This window comes from Globicephala melas, chromosome 5 (genome assembly GCF_963455315.2).
Source record: "Globicephala melas chromosome 5, mGloMel1.2, whole genome shotgun sequence".
In the NCBI taxonomy this organism is placed as follows: domain Eukaryota; kingdom Metazoa; phylum Chordata; class Mammalia; order Artiodactyla; family Delphinidae; genus Globicephala; species Globicephala melas.
The window spans coordinates 95,896,208-95,913,980 of NC_083318.1; the positions used below are offsets into that span (position 1 = coordinate 95,896,208).

General features: G+C 35.9%; 1 protein-coding gene across 2 annotated transcripts in view; it reads left to right on the forward strand.

Moving 5' to 3' along the window:
• Window positions 1-17,773, forward strand: part of BMP2K (BMP2 inducible kinase) — a 125,971-nt gene that overhangs the window by 75,900 nt on the left and 32,298 nt on the right. For both annotated transcript variants that reach the window (XM_030877962.2, XM_030877963.2), the window contains exons 8-10: window positions 7,814-7,917; window positions 9,407-9,486; window positions 13,745-13,905. In XM_030877962.2, the coding sequence (XP_030733822.2) occupies window positions 7,814-7,917; window positions 9,407-9,486; window positions 13,745-13,905 (345 nt within the window). The remainder of the gene's footprint in view (window positions 1-7,813; window positions 7,918-9,406; window positions 9,487-13,744; window positions 13,906-17,773) is intronic.

The following is a 17,773-nucleotide window of genomic DNA, read 5'->3' on the forward strand; positions in this document are numbered from 1 at the left end:
CTGGCGTTATAACTTGTAGGGGAAGGAAGTCGCCCTGAGCTTGGCTGCTGCACTGCCAGCTTGTAGACTTTCCACTACAACTGGAGAACATTAATAAGAATGCTTGTACCTGAGGTTTTCTTCCCAGAGAGGTCTACCTCTCAGCTTTTGTGTGACTCTCTACCAATGGATGGCCTCCTGACTAGCACACTCGCTGGCTCGGAACTGCACTTTTATCTTATTGGTTGAGAACCTCCTAGTCTTATTTTGATGTGTTTTTATGTCCTCGTGGCAGCCTTCAGCCAAATTAAGCTACCTGCCTGGTCAGCCCAAGTTACCTTCCCAGATACCAGTTAATGTTTTTGTCAGTGTTCTGGTGACAGAGCTGTATAGTTTTTTTTTTTCAGTGGTTTGTCCCAGCTCTCTTTTCCTCATTAGCCCTGTTATTTTTAGCCTGCCATTTTGCAGAATGTGAATTTTTTTTAGAGCGCAAACATACTTTAGAGTATATTTGAATAAACTTCATACCCATAAGCTGCTCTGTCTTATCCAGTTGCTTTCTTCCTTCATTGTCCAAAAATTAGGGCATCAAAAGCATGGAAAAAACTCATTAATTGGAATGCTCAAAAAATAGATTGAGGAATTTACTTTGGCAGTTGAGTGTTCTGGCTAATTGAAGTTTAACCTTTTGTTGAAGCCCTTGTTGTAAATCATTGTATCTGTGGCACTGTTTTGTTGTTAAGTATAATGCTTTAATCACAACTGGACTGAGGATTTTATTGAGGATCTTGCAGTGTCTTCGCAACTCAGTATTCTCATTGGACAAAACTGTATGAGAGGCTGGACAGTATATACCCTGATTCATGATTTAATTTGCTTATAGTGATGAAATCTTATTTTTTTTTGATAGTTACAAGAAATTTCTGGTTTATTTGCACAGCTATAAATGAGAGATTTTCAACATTTCATTCAGAATGCAACAGTGTAGATTCTAAGAGATCCAGTCGTTTCCAATCTTCCCTCTTGCCACAGCCAGTTTATATCTCAGGTTTACAAGTCCTGCTTAAACTTCAGACACAGGCTCCAGTACACTAACTCTGCAACCTAGGATTAGGTTCTCATTTGAGTAGACTGATAAATCACATACCAGCTACAGCTCCTACAGCCTGTAGGGATGGGATGGGATTCTGTTTCACATGTGAGGCTTCTTTCTATTTGAGATCTTATTTTCTTGTGTTAGGTTTGTTTGTTTTCCTTCTCTATGTATGTGTGTATGGGTATGTGTGTTTGTGTATAGTAGGAAGGTAGAAAAGCTAAACACTGCAGATAATTTTAGGATCTAATTGGACTCTAGTTCATTGATGCTTTACTGGGCATCATATGCTTGCTTTATTTTTCAATAAATGTACAGATTTTAGTTTTTATCAATGTTAGTATAAATTTGGCCATGTATTAATTTCTTTGAACTGATTTCTCAGAGCTAGGCAGAAATAAAAAAACAAGGTTGAATAAAATAAAAACACTCAAGTAAATGTTGGTATTTTATCTCCCGTCAAAGGGCTTTTGTGGACTTTACTTTTTAAATATTGTCTTGAGTAGTAAAAGCTTAATAACAAAGTAGAGATTTTTTAAAACCCGAACATACTTATCTATAATGCAGTGGTTTTTAGAAAACATTTAGATTCTTTGCAATTTTATTTTATTTTATTTATTTATTTATTTATTTTGCGGTATATGGGCCTCTCACTGTTGTGGCCTCTCCTGCTGCGGAGCACAGCCACTCCCCGGCATGTGGGATCCTCCCAGACCGGGGCACGAACCTTTGTCCCCTGCATCGGCAGGCGGACTCCCAACCACTGCGCCACCAGGGAAGCCCTGCAATTTTATTTTTTACGTTTTTCGCATGTGACCATGCCTGTTTCTCACTATCCTATTTAGGTTCCTCTGTCTGCTTTTATAATAAACTAATTGGTGATTTACATTGCTTTCAAGTAAATTCTACCTTCAGAAACAAGAAACTACCTAGCTGTGCTCATAGTTTTTGAAAGTGAAGCTTTTTATTGCCAACTGTCTATTCATACAATGTAGTTGCCCCACATTTATTTATAAGATAAAACATTTAAAAAATATATCTTCTTAGTATGAATAGATTTACTAATGCTGTTTACATCTATTTTATATGATTCAAGATTTTTGAAAATGAAATAGCCATGCTTAATCTTTGTTAAAACTGTATGGTTTGTGGTTATATAAGTATTTGAATATAATTTGAATATACTTTTGATTATCACCAGTTTGGTCAAGGGTAGTTATTATTATTTATATAATAATATTTAATATATTAATGATAATAATTGTTAATTATATTAACTACTGTCCACAAAGCTCAGTTTATTAACTTTCTGCAGACTTTACTTCTTAAAAGTAGCAATTATTTAGAATTTTCCTTCTTAGCTTCTGTTAACTTTTCCAGTAGACAAGTAATGGAGATGGATTGCAGGGGGCAATGAGGAGAGAATCACTTTGCATTTTTGGATCTAAGAGTTGAAAAGAACTTAGAGAATATTTAGAGGAGAATGAGAAGCATAACTAACGGGATTACTGAATAGTTTTGATGAGTGAACAGAAGGCTGGTTGCTTCACCTTTCTTTTAGCTTCTGTTATGGTAGTTAAGGAAGTACATTGTGGAGATTAAGAGCAATTTGGCCTCCGGAGCCAAATGGCCTAGGCTTGCATCTGCTCTGTCACCTATTTGGTACAGGATACGGGGCAGCTCCATTTATTTCAGTTTGATTTCTAAAATGAGCATATTAAATGACCTACCTCTTAAGGTTATTGTGAAAATTAAATGAATTATGAGAAGTGCTTCTTAGTATGTGTGAGTACTCAGAAAGAGATGGCCTTTAATACTACTATCATTATTACTACTATAGCTCCCACTATCACTACTATTGACGTCATTATAATTCTTCCTGAGCTAACCTAATTTTTGATTTTCTGGGTGAGGGTCAGGGCATCTGCTGTCAGATACTAAGTAGGATGTACTTTCCCTGCAGAGATTTCTTTGGATGCTTTGAAGCCAAACTTGGTTTTTCAGGTTAAGGTTGGATATCAAACGTTTACCATAATTTATCATATATTCCAGAATATACTGTTAAATGTAACTACTAAGATTAATTTTCTTAACTCTTAACTTTGTGCATGAAATAGTGATATATAATATATAATGAACCAGTCTGTTCTCTGTATCTGTCTTTTTTTTTTTTAAGTGAGATCATATGGTATTTGTTGTCTGTCTGACCAATTTCACTTAGCATAATGCCCTCACGTTCATTCATGTTGTTGCAGATGGCAAGATTTCCTTCTCTTTTTTTAGTGACTAATATTCCATGGTGTGTGTGTGTGTGTGTGTGTGTGTGTGTGTGTGTGTGTGTATGCCTCTCATTTTCTTTATCCATTCATCCATTGATGGATACTTAGGTTGCTTCCATATCTTGGCTTTTGTAAATAATGCTGCAGTGAACACGGGGGAGCAGATATCTTTTTGAGTTAGTGTTTTTGTTTCCTTCAGATACATACTCAGAAGGAGAATTGATGGATTATATGGTACTCTATCTTCAACTTTTTGAAAGACCTCTGTACTGTTTACCACAGTAGCTGTACCAATTTACATTCCCACCAGCATTGCACAAGGGTTCCCTTTTTTCCACATTCTACCAACACTTGTTATTTCTTGTTGTTTTGATAATAAATACATTTATTTTAATACCTGTTTTCTGTGGGAAACCAGGAACTTGCTTATTTAGATACACTTAAAATTTATTATGGAAGTTAAAAAATACATATAAATATAGGCAGAACAGTGCAGTGGTTTATCATGTACCTGCCACCCAGCTTCAGTGATTATCAACTCATGGCCAATTTTGCTTCATTTATGCTCTTCACCCACTGTCTTCCTATATATTTTTTTGTTGAAAAAAATCTCAGACATTTTAATGTACCTTTGAAAAGAAATCAGAGATTAAGATAGGGTTTCCTTGAAGGTTTTCAGTCATTGGCTCTGGGTTACCATTTGGGGAGATGTAAAGAGAGGGCTGTGATCAATAACTTTTAGGAACAGCTACCAGGGCTATCCCAAATATACTATCCTGGCATATTTATAGTGCCATTAGTCTTTACATTATGATTGAACACATTTATTTAATTAGCTGCTAAATTTGGTTTCATTTCAACAGTCCATAGAATAAGGTTTGTAGAACATCTTTGCTTAACATGTAAGTTTCTGTAATACTTTCCATAGGTCAACAGACAAAAATAACAAGTTAATGCTTGAAGTATTTATGATTGCAAAATTAGAGTGGGTATTTCTCTTTTCAGGTAAATTACTATAAGTGTAATAGCTGGAAGTCTGTGGGAGAGAAAAAGTGTCTTTGTGGAAGGAAAAAATATTAACAAATTTTAAGCAGGAACATTCTTTTGAGACCTCTGTCCAAAGTATTTTCCTGTTAAATTTGTTGAGCTGTTAGATTAGAGATGCTGGTTTAACTTTTACTTAGGACCCGGTATGGATCCATCATTTTAGGTAACTTGAATGGAAACTACTTCATTTAATTTTTGGTGTGCGTCCTCGATGTAACCGTAGGGTTAACTTGGCCACTGCTGTGCTGCAGCAGCCACTGCTCCTTTAGCTGCTCTTTTTGCTAGAATATGCATGGATGGTGTACTTTCCTTTGCAAAATTAGAATAAGCATAATTAATTCAGTTGCCTTGGGCAAGTGATTTTTATCAGATAGTCTGATACATCAGTTGGAAATACTGTGGTGGTTTAGTCATATAGTACCTTCAGTGCTGAGACTGTTCTGTGTTCTTAGGTTGAGTTAGTGATATTTGTGTCAATAGAAAGAGTCACACAAGTAAGAGGAGCAGAGAAATATCCTTACATTTCTATTATGGCTTACTTTTTAAAGGTCGATTTTATATTTACAGTAGAATCAAGGTTAATGGGAATGGTCTTGTGCTGACTCACATGATCATATTAAGTTGGGTAAACAAGGGTGTATTCTAGCTTCTCTGTCTTTTTTAAAAAACTTAATTACTAGGGGGCTTCCCTGGTGGCGCAGTGGTTGAGTCCGCCTGCCGATGCAGGGGACACGGGTTCGTGCCCCGGTCCGGGAAGATCCCACATGCCGCGGAGCGGCTGGGCCCGTGAGCCATGGCCGCTGAGCCTGCGCGTCTGGAGCCTGTGCTCCGCAACGGGAGAGGCCACAACAGTGAGAGGCCCGCGTACCGCAAAAAAACAAAAACAAAAACAAAAACAAAACTTAATTACTTGATTCACTTTTGGATGAATTAGACACATGTATTCCTTAATCCACTCCTTCTCCTCAGGAGCATATTTCTATAGATGAAATGGTTTTATTGTCATGAAGTAGGAGTTAATAAAACACTAGACTTGAGGTTTAATTATTGTGAGAGAAAATGGCTTTGGATCAACTACTTAAAAATTGAAATTGTCATTTTTGGTAGATATGCTCCAGTGTTTAGCTGGATTAGAACTGATACCTCTACACTCCAGATTACATCATTCAGTAATCTAGGAGTACATTTTGCAATCCATTCTTTTGGAGAGTTTGAAAAATTACATTATTAAGTGCTTTAACAGTGCCTTATTGAGATTTTTTTCTTTTTTTTTAAATGGCTGGTAACCTTCAATATAAAAATATTCAGAGATAAAAATGTAACCATGGTCTACTGTGGGTTTCAGCCTCTTTATACTTTGAATTTAGAACCAAATTAGAGATGGGGCACAGGATCTCATTAGATAAAATGACAAAGCAGATTGCAGAAGGGACTCTGAAGCCAAATGGGCCTATTAATGCATATACAACCCCCAAATATACTCTCACAGAGTCATAGACAATGTTGGAAAACCGTGGACTGCTTCCACAGAAGTAGGCCACTTGGCAAAACATGGTTCTGTAGAGAACATACATGTCCTGAGAATAAACTGTTGAAAGAAAGAGCAACAGAGATGGACACGTGTAGGTGCCTATTTCTTTTCTTCTAGTCTAAATTAGACAAATCACTGTCTTTCCCTTGGCGAGGACTGTATTATACTAATAGAGAGAGGTCACTAGCACAGTGGTTTTCAAACCGCTTGACGGTGATCCATGGTAAAAAATACATTTTACATATACATACACATAAAACAAGTTTCTTGAAACATTGCTTATACTTACAGTAATGCACTCTAATGTTTTCTATTCTACTTTACTAAAACAAATGCTAGTCATGACCTTTTAGGCTGATTTTATGTCACATAAATGGTATCAGTACAGTTCGGCAAGCGGAAGTGCCTCCAGAAGATGTATTCCCACATGGAAACATGAGCCAGGGGAGTTAGAGGTCCTTTTGTTTGCTTATAAGATGTTATCAGTTCTACCCACATTGGTAAAAGTCTGTTTAAATTTATCCCCATATCATGTACTGTTGTTACTTTTAAAACATGTAATATCTGTTGGTATCAAGATAAAATATAACTTTGGAGGATGAAATAAACCTTGTAGATTTTTCAGATCTTTTCTGGATTTGAATGAAGTTGAATATGCATTAATAAATATTAGACTTAAATGTTCTGAGTTATTTCTAACAATGGTGATACAATAGTAAAATATCAATTTTGTAAGTGATATCTGTTAGCCTTTTTAAATAAATAAAATCAAGTGATATGCAGAATATAATAAAACCGAGTCCAGAATCTCCCAAATAAATTTTTGTATGTGCTTAGTGTCACTTGCCAAACAACCATGTTTTTAGCAAATAAATTTATCATGCTGTTGGAGATGTATTACACATTGTTTGTTCAAATATTACTTAAGTTTGAAAGGTAGATTTAATTCATTTTGATTTATAATTTTAATTTAGCTGTTTATATACCTTGATATCTCTGTACATAATTTTGTTAGTACATTTTAGAATATTATCTAATTAACGCTGTAAATTTTACATTGCAGATAGGTTTAAAAATTATTTGAATAAGATGAGAACTTAGAGTTAATCAATGAAGCAGCGTTAGAATATGAAGACTGCTTTAACAAAATATGGATTTTTTACATATGTAATTGAGTATAAATGTCAGCCTTCTTGTGAAATTGTAAATTAACAAGTAGTTCAAGAAATTGACAAGTGGTAGTGGTCATTTTGGTTAGAAAAAAGGTCAGGCCTTCCAAGCAATGCTGTAGGGTTGGTGTGAAATCTGTTCATAATAGAACCACGAAATTATGCTTGTACTTCTGAACATGATGTGGATAGCATGTTGAAATACAGAACTATGATGAATATTGCTATCATCAGCGTGGGAAGAAAGCATGTTTTAGGAAAATTATAGTGCCAACCCTCTACTACTTTGTTAAACAGACTATAATGCATACAAATTCAGTCTTCTCTTAAATGATTTAGGAGCACTTAAAAATTAGTAGAGGTATTTTAGATAATAGCGAAAATAAGGACCCCTACTACAGCCCTGGAACTTTTTTGGATAATTCCCCAGTGTTCACTAAACTTACTTTTTCTTTTGCGTTAGGGTCCCAGAAAAATACTCATATTTGTCGTTCATACTTTCAGTACAGAACTGTTCTAGGACTGGTTTGTCTTTAGTTTGGGATATTGTATAAAATAGCAATTCTAATGTTTTCTATATACGTTAACAAAGTTTGGTGGAATCATCACTGCTCTTAGAATGGAAATATATATATATTTATTTTATCCTTTTAATGTACCCCTAATTGCTTCTGTGTTCAATGAAACGTCTTAACATTTTGATCTATTCTTGCAGGGTTCATGCTTGAACCAGATCCAGAACGTAGACCCGATATATTTCAAGTGTCATATTTTGCATTTAAATTTGCCAAAAAGGATTGTCCAGTCTCCAACATCAATGTAAGTAGTTTTGCAAGTAAATATGAATTTAAAATCCATTTTATCTGTGCGGATATATATACTTGCAGAGTTACTTGTTTCAAGACAAGTGGTCTCATGGTATGTTTGTAATTAGTATTTTTGATACAAAGCTACAGTTGCCAAACTATGTACTGTGGTGCTCTGGGGAGCTACAGTGGATTGAGGGCACTGCAGGATGTTTTGCATATTTGAGGGAAACACAGTGACCTCTGTCTGATACAGCACAAACTACTATTATTAAGTTGTTTGGGCCTGACTGTTGAAAAAACAGGACTGTTAGATTTTTGGGGAGCAGGGTGGGGCCGGGTGTCATGAAAAATTACTGAGACACTAAGCACCCTAAAGTTTGGTTACCTTTGGCATAAAGAGCATAGGCATTGTAAATGCAGAGAACTGGGTTCAATTCTGTCTTTATCAGTGACTGATTTTGTATATTTTGGGGAGTTACTTAATAGTTTGTTACTTTTTCTGTAAAACAGGGATAGTAATTATGAGGATTAGAAATAATAAATGTAAAACCCAGTGTCTAGTGCAGGGAAGCTGAGTTGGTAATAGCTATTACCATGCAAAGGCTTTGAATTGTATCTGGTGTCTGCATACTTAACTACATCAGATTAATGGTATATGGCGAGTCTGCTAATTTTAATAAAAGTCTAGAATCATCAGTGATTTTTAAGCTGTTCTCAACATTGTGAAGATCATTCTGGCCTGACTTGTTATAGGTTTCCTTTGTGTATAACTTAATCCACCCCACTGAGAAAAAAGAAGGAATTTGGTACCTTTTCCTTTTTTGAAGTTCTTACTATGTCAATATAATATATTCTTGGTTGAAGCTGAAAGTCATTACTAACATTCTTGTAATGAAAGTAGCTTTATTTGATATTTGCCTGGATTTTTAGCTTTTCACTCAGCAAACATTTATTGAGTACTTACTATAAGCCAAACATTATAGAGGATAAACAAATGAGTGAAGCCTCTCCTCTTGTTTTCTAGACTTGACAAGCAGTGTCATGAAAATTACCTGCAGTATGTAAAACAACACGGTATTCATGTGCTTGGTGTTTTGCTTCTTCTTCCAAAGAGTGTGAAATAGTCATTGATTTACAAGTGTAATATAATCCTTTATACCCAAGATTTACCCATTTGTAAAGTGGATATAATGATGTTGTTCTGTTTATTTTCCAAGGGTTTCTGTGGAACACAAATATGAAAGTGACATTTGTTTAACATGCACTGATATTTGCAAATATATGTGAACAATTTTGTGGAACACAAATATGAAAATGACATTTGTATAACATGCACTGATATTTGCAAATATATGTGAACAATTTATAGATATCTGAGGTGAAGAGATTGTCTCACAGACAATACTTTTAAAATTTAAGAGTGTATCTGTAGTGTTTAAGTAAAGCTTTCTGCAGTTGAAATAAAAACTAAAATGAAAAGTTTTATTTTTTCTTCCAAGAATTCTCCTATTCCTTCAGCTCTTCCTGAACCGATGACTGCTAGTGAAGCAGCTTCTAGGAAAAGCCAAATAAAAGCCAGGTAGGCAAAACTATGCTGAAATTTGAAAAGGCATTTAAGAAAAAAGAGGACAGTTCTTGTTTTTAATCCTAGCAAGTGTCATTCATTAAATATCATCTTCACCCACAAAAAGTGTCGTATTCCTTATTGCAAGTACAGAATAAGCTTTCTTATATAACAGGGTTTGACAGCAGTTGCACTTGAACTGCTACCTCTCAGCAATCACGAAGTGATTGTGTAACTGCTGATGTTACACTGGGTCCTTTTACAGGGGGAAGTTGTCATTTCGTCACATGGCAACTAATTTATGAGATTTTATGTTTTACTTAATAGCTAGTATGATTTTGTTTAATTTACTGAAAGAAAAAATAGCTATGTATATTTTATAATGAGTGGTTATAATGGTAATACTTTTAAGAGTGATAAAGAAATATAATGTTTTAAATAATTTTTTTTTTTTTGTTTGCGGTACGCGGGCCTCTCACTGTTGTGGCCTCTCCCGTTGCGGAGCACAGGCTCCGGATGCGCAGGCCCAGCGGCTATGGCTCACGGGCCCACCCAGCCGCTCCGCGGCATGTGGGATCTTCCTGGACCGGGGCACGAACCCGTGTCCCCTGCATCGGCAGGCGGACTCTCAACCACTGCGCCACCAGGGAAGCCCTTAAATAATTTTTATAGTTCTTTACTACGTTAATGTTTGATACGAATTACATAGGTTAAGACCTAAATCTGACTAATGATTGAATTAATGACTGATTTTTTTTATTTTTCTCGTGCTTTCTTTTTTGAGTTTAAAAGTTAATAAGCAGGACTGTATTTTACATTATCAGACAGGCGTAATATTACATTTGGGGAGATTTCTTGGCCACAGTTTTTTGTATTGTATTTTACTTATGCAAAGTATTTTATTTGACATAAAATACATAAAAAATATTTGTCACGCACTTGTTACATTCAAGATACAGATACTGAGACCACAAAGAAAAAGCAGCAGTGTTTATTTCCAAGGAGCTCTGATCCAAATGAAGATAGACGGGTGAACAGTCACACCTTGATAGATATCAGGCAGCTCTGAGGGTGGAGGAAGGGAAAGAAGACAGGAGCACAGGAAGAATCCGGTGGGAGTTGCTGCACTCTTTTCTTGAAGGATGAATAGTCTAGTCACTTGGAATGATGGGCAGTGAAACCATAGCAGGCAAACATTGCCGATGAGGACAGCCTTTGTGAAACTACAAGGCTGGGGCATAATAAGGGCACATGTACAGGAGTGGTGGGAAATGAAGATGAGGAGGGGGTAGGTAAATATCAGTCATGAGCAACTTTATATGTCATGCTGAGAAATTTGGATTTTGGCCTTTAGACCGGTGAGTTTTCAACTTTGCAGTCAGTTCTACTATTTGGAACTTGGTTGTCAGGTGTGTCATAAATAATCTGTTATTTGTAAATTATTGAAATATCACTTGAGAATGACTTAGTGTTTTTAAAAAAATATGGCATCACTCTAAAAACATTATCTTCATTCACTTAAATTTAAAATACTCTTTTGAGTAAGAGACGAAGGAGTAATGTGATGTCTAACTTGCAGGAATCCAGCATGACTGACTGTCTTACCCATGACATAGCTGTAGTTAGCAACTGCTGTTATAGTTGAGTGGTCATTATGAATTATTGTAGGACTTGTCAGTTGAATTTTATTGTTACTTATATTTTAAAATAATTATTTTGTTAATGATTAAATCTTTAAGAAAGTAGATACAAATTTTTTAAAAAGCATGAGTCAGCTGAACAGTAATGCTTTGAATATCTTTTCACCATGACACGTTACAGCTATACAATTATAAGGAAATGAAATAGTTAATGAAATAGTTAACTAAAATTCACAGTGCTAGTCATAGTATGTTAAATCTATACATTATGTATATTAAAAAAATAGGGTTCATTGGTGCTTATTGGTCAATAATATAAGTTTATTTTTTATTGATAGTATCAGTAAAGAAGTTGAAAAATTCTAAATGTTAAAAAGTTGTAAATCATTTTTTTTTCCATGTAAAAGGCATATTTCCAGAGAGGGGAGGAGGGGGAATCTTTAAATAGCCAGTATCATTATTTACATGTTTTAAAGCTTTTATGGATATTATCTGCCTGCCCTGCCTTCAGTCAGTGGCACTTTTTGTTTCACTTCTTAAAACCCCCCATCCACCTCCCCAAAATTTGCATCTGCTCTTGGGACTGTTACACATGTGAAACTTATATGATTTATATCTTAAAGATGGAAGGGTTGAGAATCACTGCCCTGGCAGATGGAAACACTGAGGGATTTTAAGAGAAGAGAGTGTATTTTAGGAAGATTGTTCAGGCTAGTCAGCAGAAAAGAAAAGAAAGGAAGCAAAAAACCAGCTCTTTGTCTGCTACAATAGTGCAAAGGAAGCTGCAGTAGCAGTGTTGATGTCAGTAATTACTCGTTCTTTCATTTTAGTTAAGTTTGTATTTTCACTTTGCTGAATCTGTCCAGGCATTCTCCTCCCATTTCTTCATAGACCGCTTACTTTCTTTTACTGTCTGATGAAATCACATTTATGTTTAACCTCCAGTTCTCACCTGCGCCTTCTCTAGCCAAGTTAGGTTAAAGGTAAAATTACTCCTCCATGAAACTCTTGACAGTATTAGCTTAGCGCTGGTTACTTTTTCTGTCTTATATTTTGTTATATTTTCATGAACATGTGCCATATTTTCCTAGGTAGGCTGTAAATTCTTTGAAGACTGAGCCCTATTGGCTGGATATCAGTAATTGTATAATAGATATTGGTACATTAGTGAAATAAGTTAGGAAACACTAGACTAAACAAAGTCTGCAGAACTTTTAATATGCTTTTTAGAGGTTTGCCCTGCTCGTGTATTGTGAATCCTTTATGGAGCTATTTAGAACAGGAACAAGGCAGGGTGAGGTCTGGCCTATATACTACCCACTTAATGAAGAATGGGTAGGCAAATAGAAAGATTGTATACAATATTTCCCCCAAATTACTTAAGTTTAGGGAGTACAGCATTGGTTTTAGTGCCATATCCATAATTTGAACTCAATAAATAATTAGATTAAATGAGATATAATTGGTTACATGTATACATGATCTTTTTATAGCCTTTTAGTTCTATTTTCGTATGACTTGTACCATCCCCATCCCGTGTAAAACATAAATGTTATTTTTAGAAAACAGCACACATACAGTGCATTTCTATGATTTTCCAAAATCTTTTGATTCAATTTCACATCCTTTCTTTCTGAGAAAGATAGTTGTTGAGAGGGCTCCCTCTTGTGGTATCTCCAGATAGAGGAAAGAACTGTAGAGTCCTGTGCAGTTATGATAGACTGGACTTCCTCTAAATGCCGCAGATGTGTACTTGATAAATCATAAGTATGCAAAACTTTTAAGCGTCAGATCATTTTGAAAATGTGCTAAGGGAACTTGATAAAGAGATTTTATTGCAATCCTTTTGAAAAGTGAGCATAGACCCTATTAAGAAGTATTCGAGTTTTTTGTTCTGAATTTATAGAAAGCAGAGTTGATAAATACGTAAGTTAAAGATTTTTCCTGGCTATTTTTGAAAGAGAAAGGCAAATGTCTGTGTCTTCTTGAATTATATTTAGTGTCTCTTGCTTTCAAAACTGCTTTCCACTTGACCACTCACATTTGTGGCCTAAACTAAGTCCTAGTGGGAAAACCTTTATATAATTTCCATTCAGTGTTTTAAGTAAAGCAAAGTTAAAGATTTAAGATGCTGAATGTGAGCTGATAGCTCCACCAGTTAAAAGTTTTGGCTTCTTTTGTTTTGCATGCCTTAGGCCCTATTCTTTTTTTTTTTCTTAAGCCAAGAGTCCAAGCTAAAGGAGCCTGTTGTTTGTTGTTTCTTATTTTTGTTTCTCTGACTGGTTTAGAGAGTTGGCTCTGTTTTGTCCAAAACCTTATTGAGAAGACTTCTGTTTGCTTCCTTTATTTTATCTCCTTAAGAGCAATTCTATACTCTTTTTTTGCCAGCTCCGGTGGCAGACTATAAGTGGTAGCAATCTGGCTTGAGGAAATTGGTTAGGTTTATTTTATTTACTTCCTTATCTTCATTAAACATTTAGTACTTGAAAATGAGACTTAGGAAGAAGCCAAGAGGACGAACATGACCATCAGTAATAATAAATATGCATCTGTTGAAATAGATCCTTTATAGAACAAATAGTAAGTTAGAAATGATCCCAGTATTTGGAATGACATGTGTTCTTCTGTTGTAGAATAACAGATACCATTGGACCAACAGAAACCTCAATTGCACCAAGACAGAGACCAAAGGCGAATTCTACTACTGCCACTCCTAGTGTGCTGACCATTCAAAGTTCAGCAATACCTGTTAAAGTCCCAGCTCCTGGTGAATTCAGTAACCACAGACCAAAAGGTGATACAGCTCTGCCAACCTCGTCCCCTTTTTAGTTAATTTACATAAACCTTTTATGGCTCGATTTCCTAGAAATGTAAATTATTGGCAGACTTACTGTTGTGAAGCAGATATGTCACATAGTGCTTTAAGAAACATAAAGCTACTAATGTCTAATAAACCCACCTAATTGTTTTCCTAATGTTGTCAGCAAAAGTAAGGTACGGGTAGTATAAAAGTATGGTATGAAAAGCTCACAACCTGCTTATCTCTAGAGTCATCGACTAGTAGGGTTCGAGGTTGATACTAAAGTTCAAGAGTATAGAAAATTCTATATTGTATTGGAAAGGAGGAATTTGAAACTCTAGGCTTACAAAGCTTTAATGTTAAAGTGTTTTCAACTAGTATGTTTTAAATTAGGATACTCTAATGGTTAAAAGCCTACATGTTGAGTCTTAAGAACCTGGATTTGAGTCCTATTTCTCCTATTTTTTAATATGTATTATGAAAATACTAGTACCTATCTTATGGGACTGTTGTGAAGACTAAATGACTGCATACTATAATGCCTGCCACATAATATGTCCTTAAGAAATGTTCACTATTAACTACTGTTACTACTATTAGGTAAAGTATATGTTCAAGGAAGACATTTATGTTATCTGATGTAACATAAGCCTGTGGTGATCAGGCATACCCGATGGAGGAATAGGGAAAGGGAAAAGGGAACAAAAGGGGAATTTGAAGTCTTTTATGTCCAATTCCCATTTTACCATTTCTTAGACTCACTGTTCTTTTCTGTAAAATGGGAAAACAGCCATTCTGCCTATTATAAAGAGTAAATAACAAGGTGTATGGTATCTAGGAAAATTCTGTTTCATGGTAAGCATTCAGTGTTTGGGTTGGAGATGCTATTCGGTTTTATTTTATTTTTTGCGGTACACGGGCCTCTCACTGTTGTGGCCTCTCCCGTTGCGGAGCACAGGCTCCGGACGCGCAGGCTCAGCGGCCATGGCTCACGGGCCCAGCCGCTCTGCGGCATGTGGGATCTTCCCGGACCGGGGCACGAACCCGCGTCCCCTGCATCGGCAGGCGGACTCTCAACCACTGCGCCACCAGGGAAGCCCTGTACATCTCTTAACATTGCTTTTCTCATTAAATCTTATATAAAAAGTACGGAATCTAAAAAAAAAAAAGGTCATGAAGAACCTAGGGGTAAGACAGGAATAAAGACACAGACCTACTAGAGAATGGACTTGAGGGTATGGGGAGGGCGAAGGGTAAGCTGTGACAAAGTGAGAGAGTGGCATGGACATATATACACTACCAAACGTAAAATAGATAGCTAGTGGGAAGCAGCCGCATAGCACAGGGAGATCAGCTCAGTGCTTTGTGACCACCTAGAGGGGTGGGATAGGGAGGGTGGGAGGGAGGGAGACGCAAGAGGAAGGAGATATGGGGATACATGTATATGTAGAGCTGATTCACTTTGTTATAAAGCAGGAACTAACATACCATTGTAAAGCAATTATACTCCAATAAAGATGTTAAAAAAAAAGTAACACATGAATAAAATTTTAAAATATATTCATACAATACAATAGCATTCAGAACAATGTAGACGTCCCCATTCTTTTTCTTTCCAGAGTAAACTAGCAGCAGTTAGGTATACACCCTCCTAGTCCTTTTTTATGTTCTTGCATGCATATACACAGATATAAATAATTCACGTTGGGTTAAACACAAATGGATTCGTACTATACATAGTTCTCTACAACTTGATTTTTTTTAAACCTAATATACTTTGGAGAGCTTTGCATATCAGTGCATATAGATCTACCATGTAGTTTTTAATAGGTATGTGATATTCCATCATATGAATGTACGATAGTTTATAAAACTTTTTTGGTTATTTCCAATATTTGCTATTATTAATAGCGTTGTGATAAACATCTATATAATGAACACTTGATTTCCATGTCAGCATTCTTCTGAGGAAGCTATTAAAGTACACTCATTTAAAATTATTCAGATACTGCCAAATTACCATCCAAAGAAGACTTCAGAAATTTATGCTACAGCACCAACGAGGTGTGAGTGTCCTTTCACCTTGTCTTTACCAACACTTGATAGTATTGGTTTTTTAAAAATGTTTCCCTATTGACAGGTGAAACATTTTTGATTTTATTTTAATATTCCTGATTAACGGTACTGTTTCACGTTTACTGACCATTTGTTTTCTTCTGTGAATTGTCTTTTGCAATTTTCCATGAGATTGTTTGTTTTTTATTTACTTTTTATTGCTCTGAAGATTTTATCTTTATGTATTCTGAATATTCTTTGCCAAATATATTGTAAATATTTTCTTCCAGTTTATCATTTGTCTTTAAGTCATGAACTTACTGAACTTCTCTGAGCCTTCATTTCATCATTTGCAAAATGGGGAATAATAGTATGAGGATTTAATGATGTACTCGGAAGCATGGTTTTCATGTAGGATTGTAGTGTTGTTTTTTGGGAGTTCTCCGGTGCTCTGTGGGCTTGGCTTGAGAAACAAGGAGCTCTATTCAGCTTGATAACACTAAAGAGAAGTCACAGTTTGTGAGGTGAGAGGTGAGTTCCATGAGTTATTGCATGATGCTCATTGGCTTGTGATTGCGCTTCACCTGCAGCTGAAAGTGTTCTCCAGTTAGACATCAGGGCCTTAAAAGATGAATGTATAGCTCAGGAGCTGAACTTTTTAATACTCTTCCAACTGGAAATAAATACACTTAAAAGGCGAATCATGGTTATGTCTGTGTGGCGGAATTATGGTTTTAATTTTCTTCCTGTACTTTTATAAACATTTTCAAGAATAATTAAAATGAACATGCCATTTTTTTGTAATTGGAAGAATTAGAAATAGTTATAAAACGATTTTCGTAGAGATGTTGAATTTAAGGCCTGTGGAGTGTTTTTTTTTTTTAACATTTTTATTGGAGTATAATTGCTTTACAATGGTATCATAGTTTCTGCTTTATAACAAAGTGAATCAGTTATACATATACATATATCCCCGTATCTCCTCCCTCCTGCATCTCCCTCCCTCCCACCCTCCCTATCCCACCCCTCTAGGTGGTCACAAAGCACCGAGCTGATCTCCCTGTGCTATGCAGCTGCTTCCCACTAGCTATCTATTTTACGTTTGGTAGTGTATATATGTCCATATATACACTACCACTCTCTCACTTTGTCCCAGCTTACCCTTCCCCCTCCCCGTATCCTCAAGTCCATTCTCTAGTAGGTCTGCGTCTTTATTCCCATCTTGCCCCTAGGTTCTTCATGACCATTTTTTTTTTTTTTTTAGATTCCATATGTATGTGTTAGCATATGGTATTTTTTTTTCTCTTTCTGACTTACTTCACTCTGTATGACAGACTCTAGGTCCATCCACCTCACTACAAATAACTCAATTTCGTGTCTTTTTATGGCTGAGTAATATTCCATTGTATATATGTGCCACATCTTCTTTCTCCATTCATCTGTCGATGGACACTTAGGTTGCTTCCATGTCCTGGCTATTGTAAATAGAGCTGCAGTGAACATTGTGGTACATGACTCTTTTTGAATTATAGTTTTTTTCAGGGTATATGCCCAGTAGTGGGATTGCTGGGTCATATGGTAGTTCTATTTTTAGTTTTTTAAGGAACCTCCATACTGTTCTCCACAGTGGCTGTATCAATTTACATTCCCACCAACAGTGTATGAAGGTTCCCTTTTCTCCACACACTCTCCAGCATTTATTGTTTGTAGATCTGATGATGGCCATTCTGACTGGTGTGAGGTGATATCTCATATTGTAGTTTTGATTTGCATTTCTCTAATGATTAATGATGTTGAGCATTCTTTC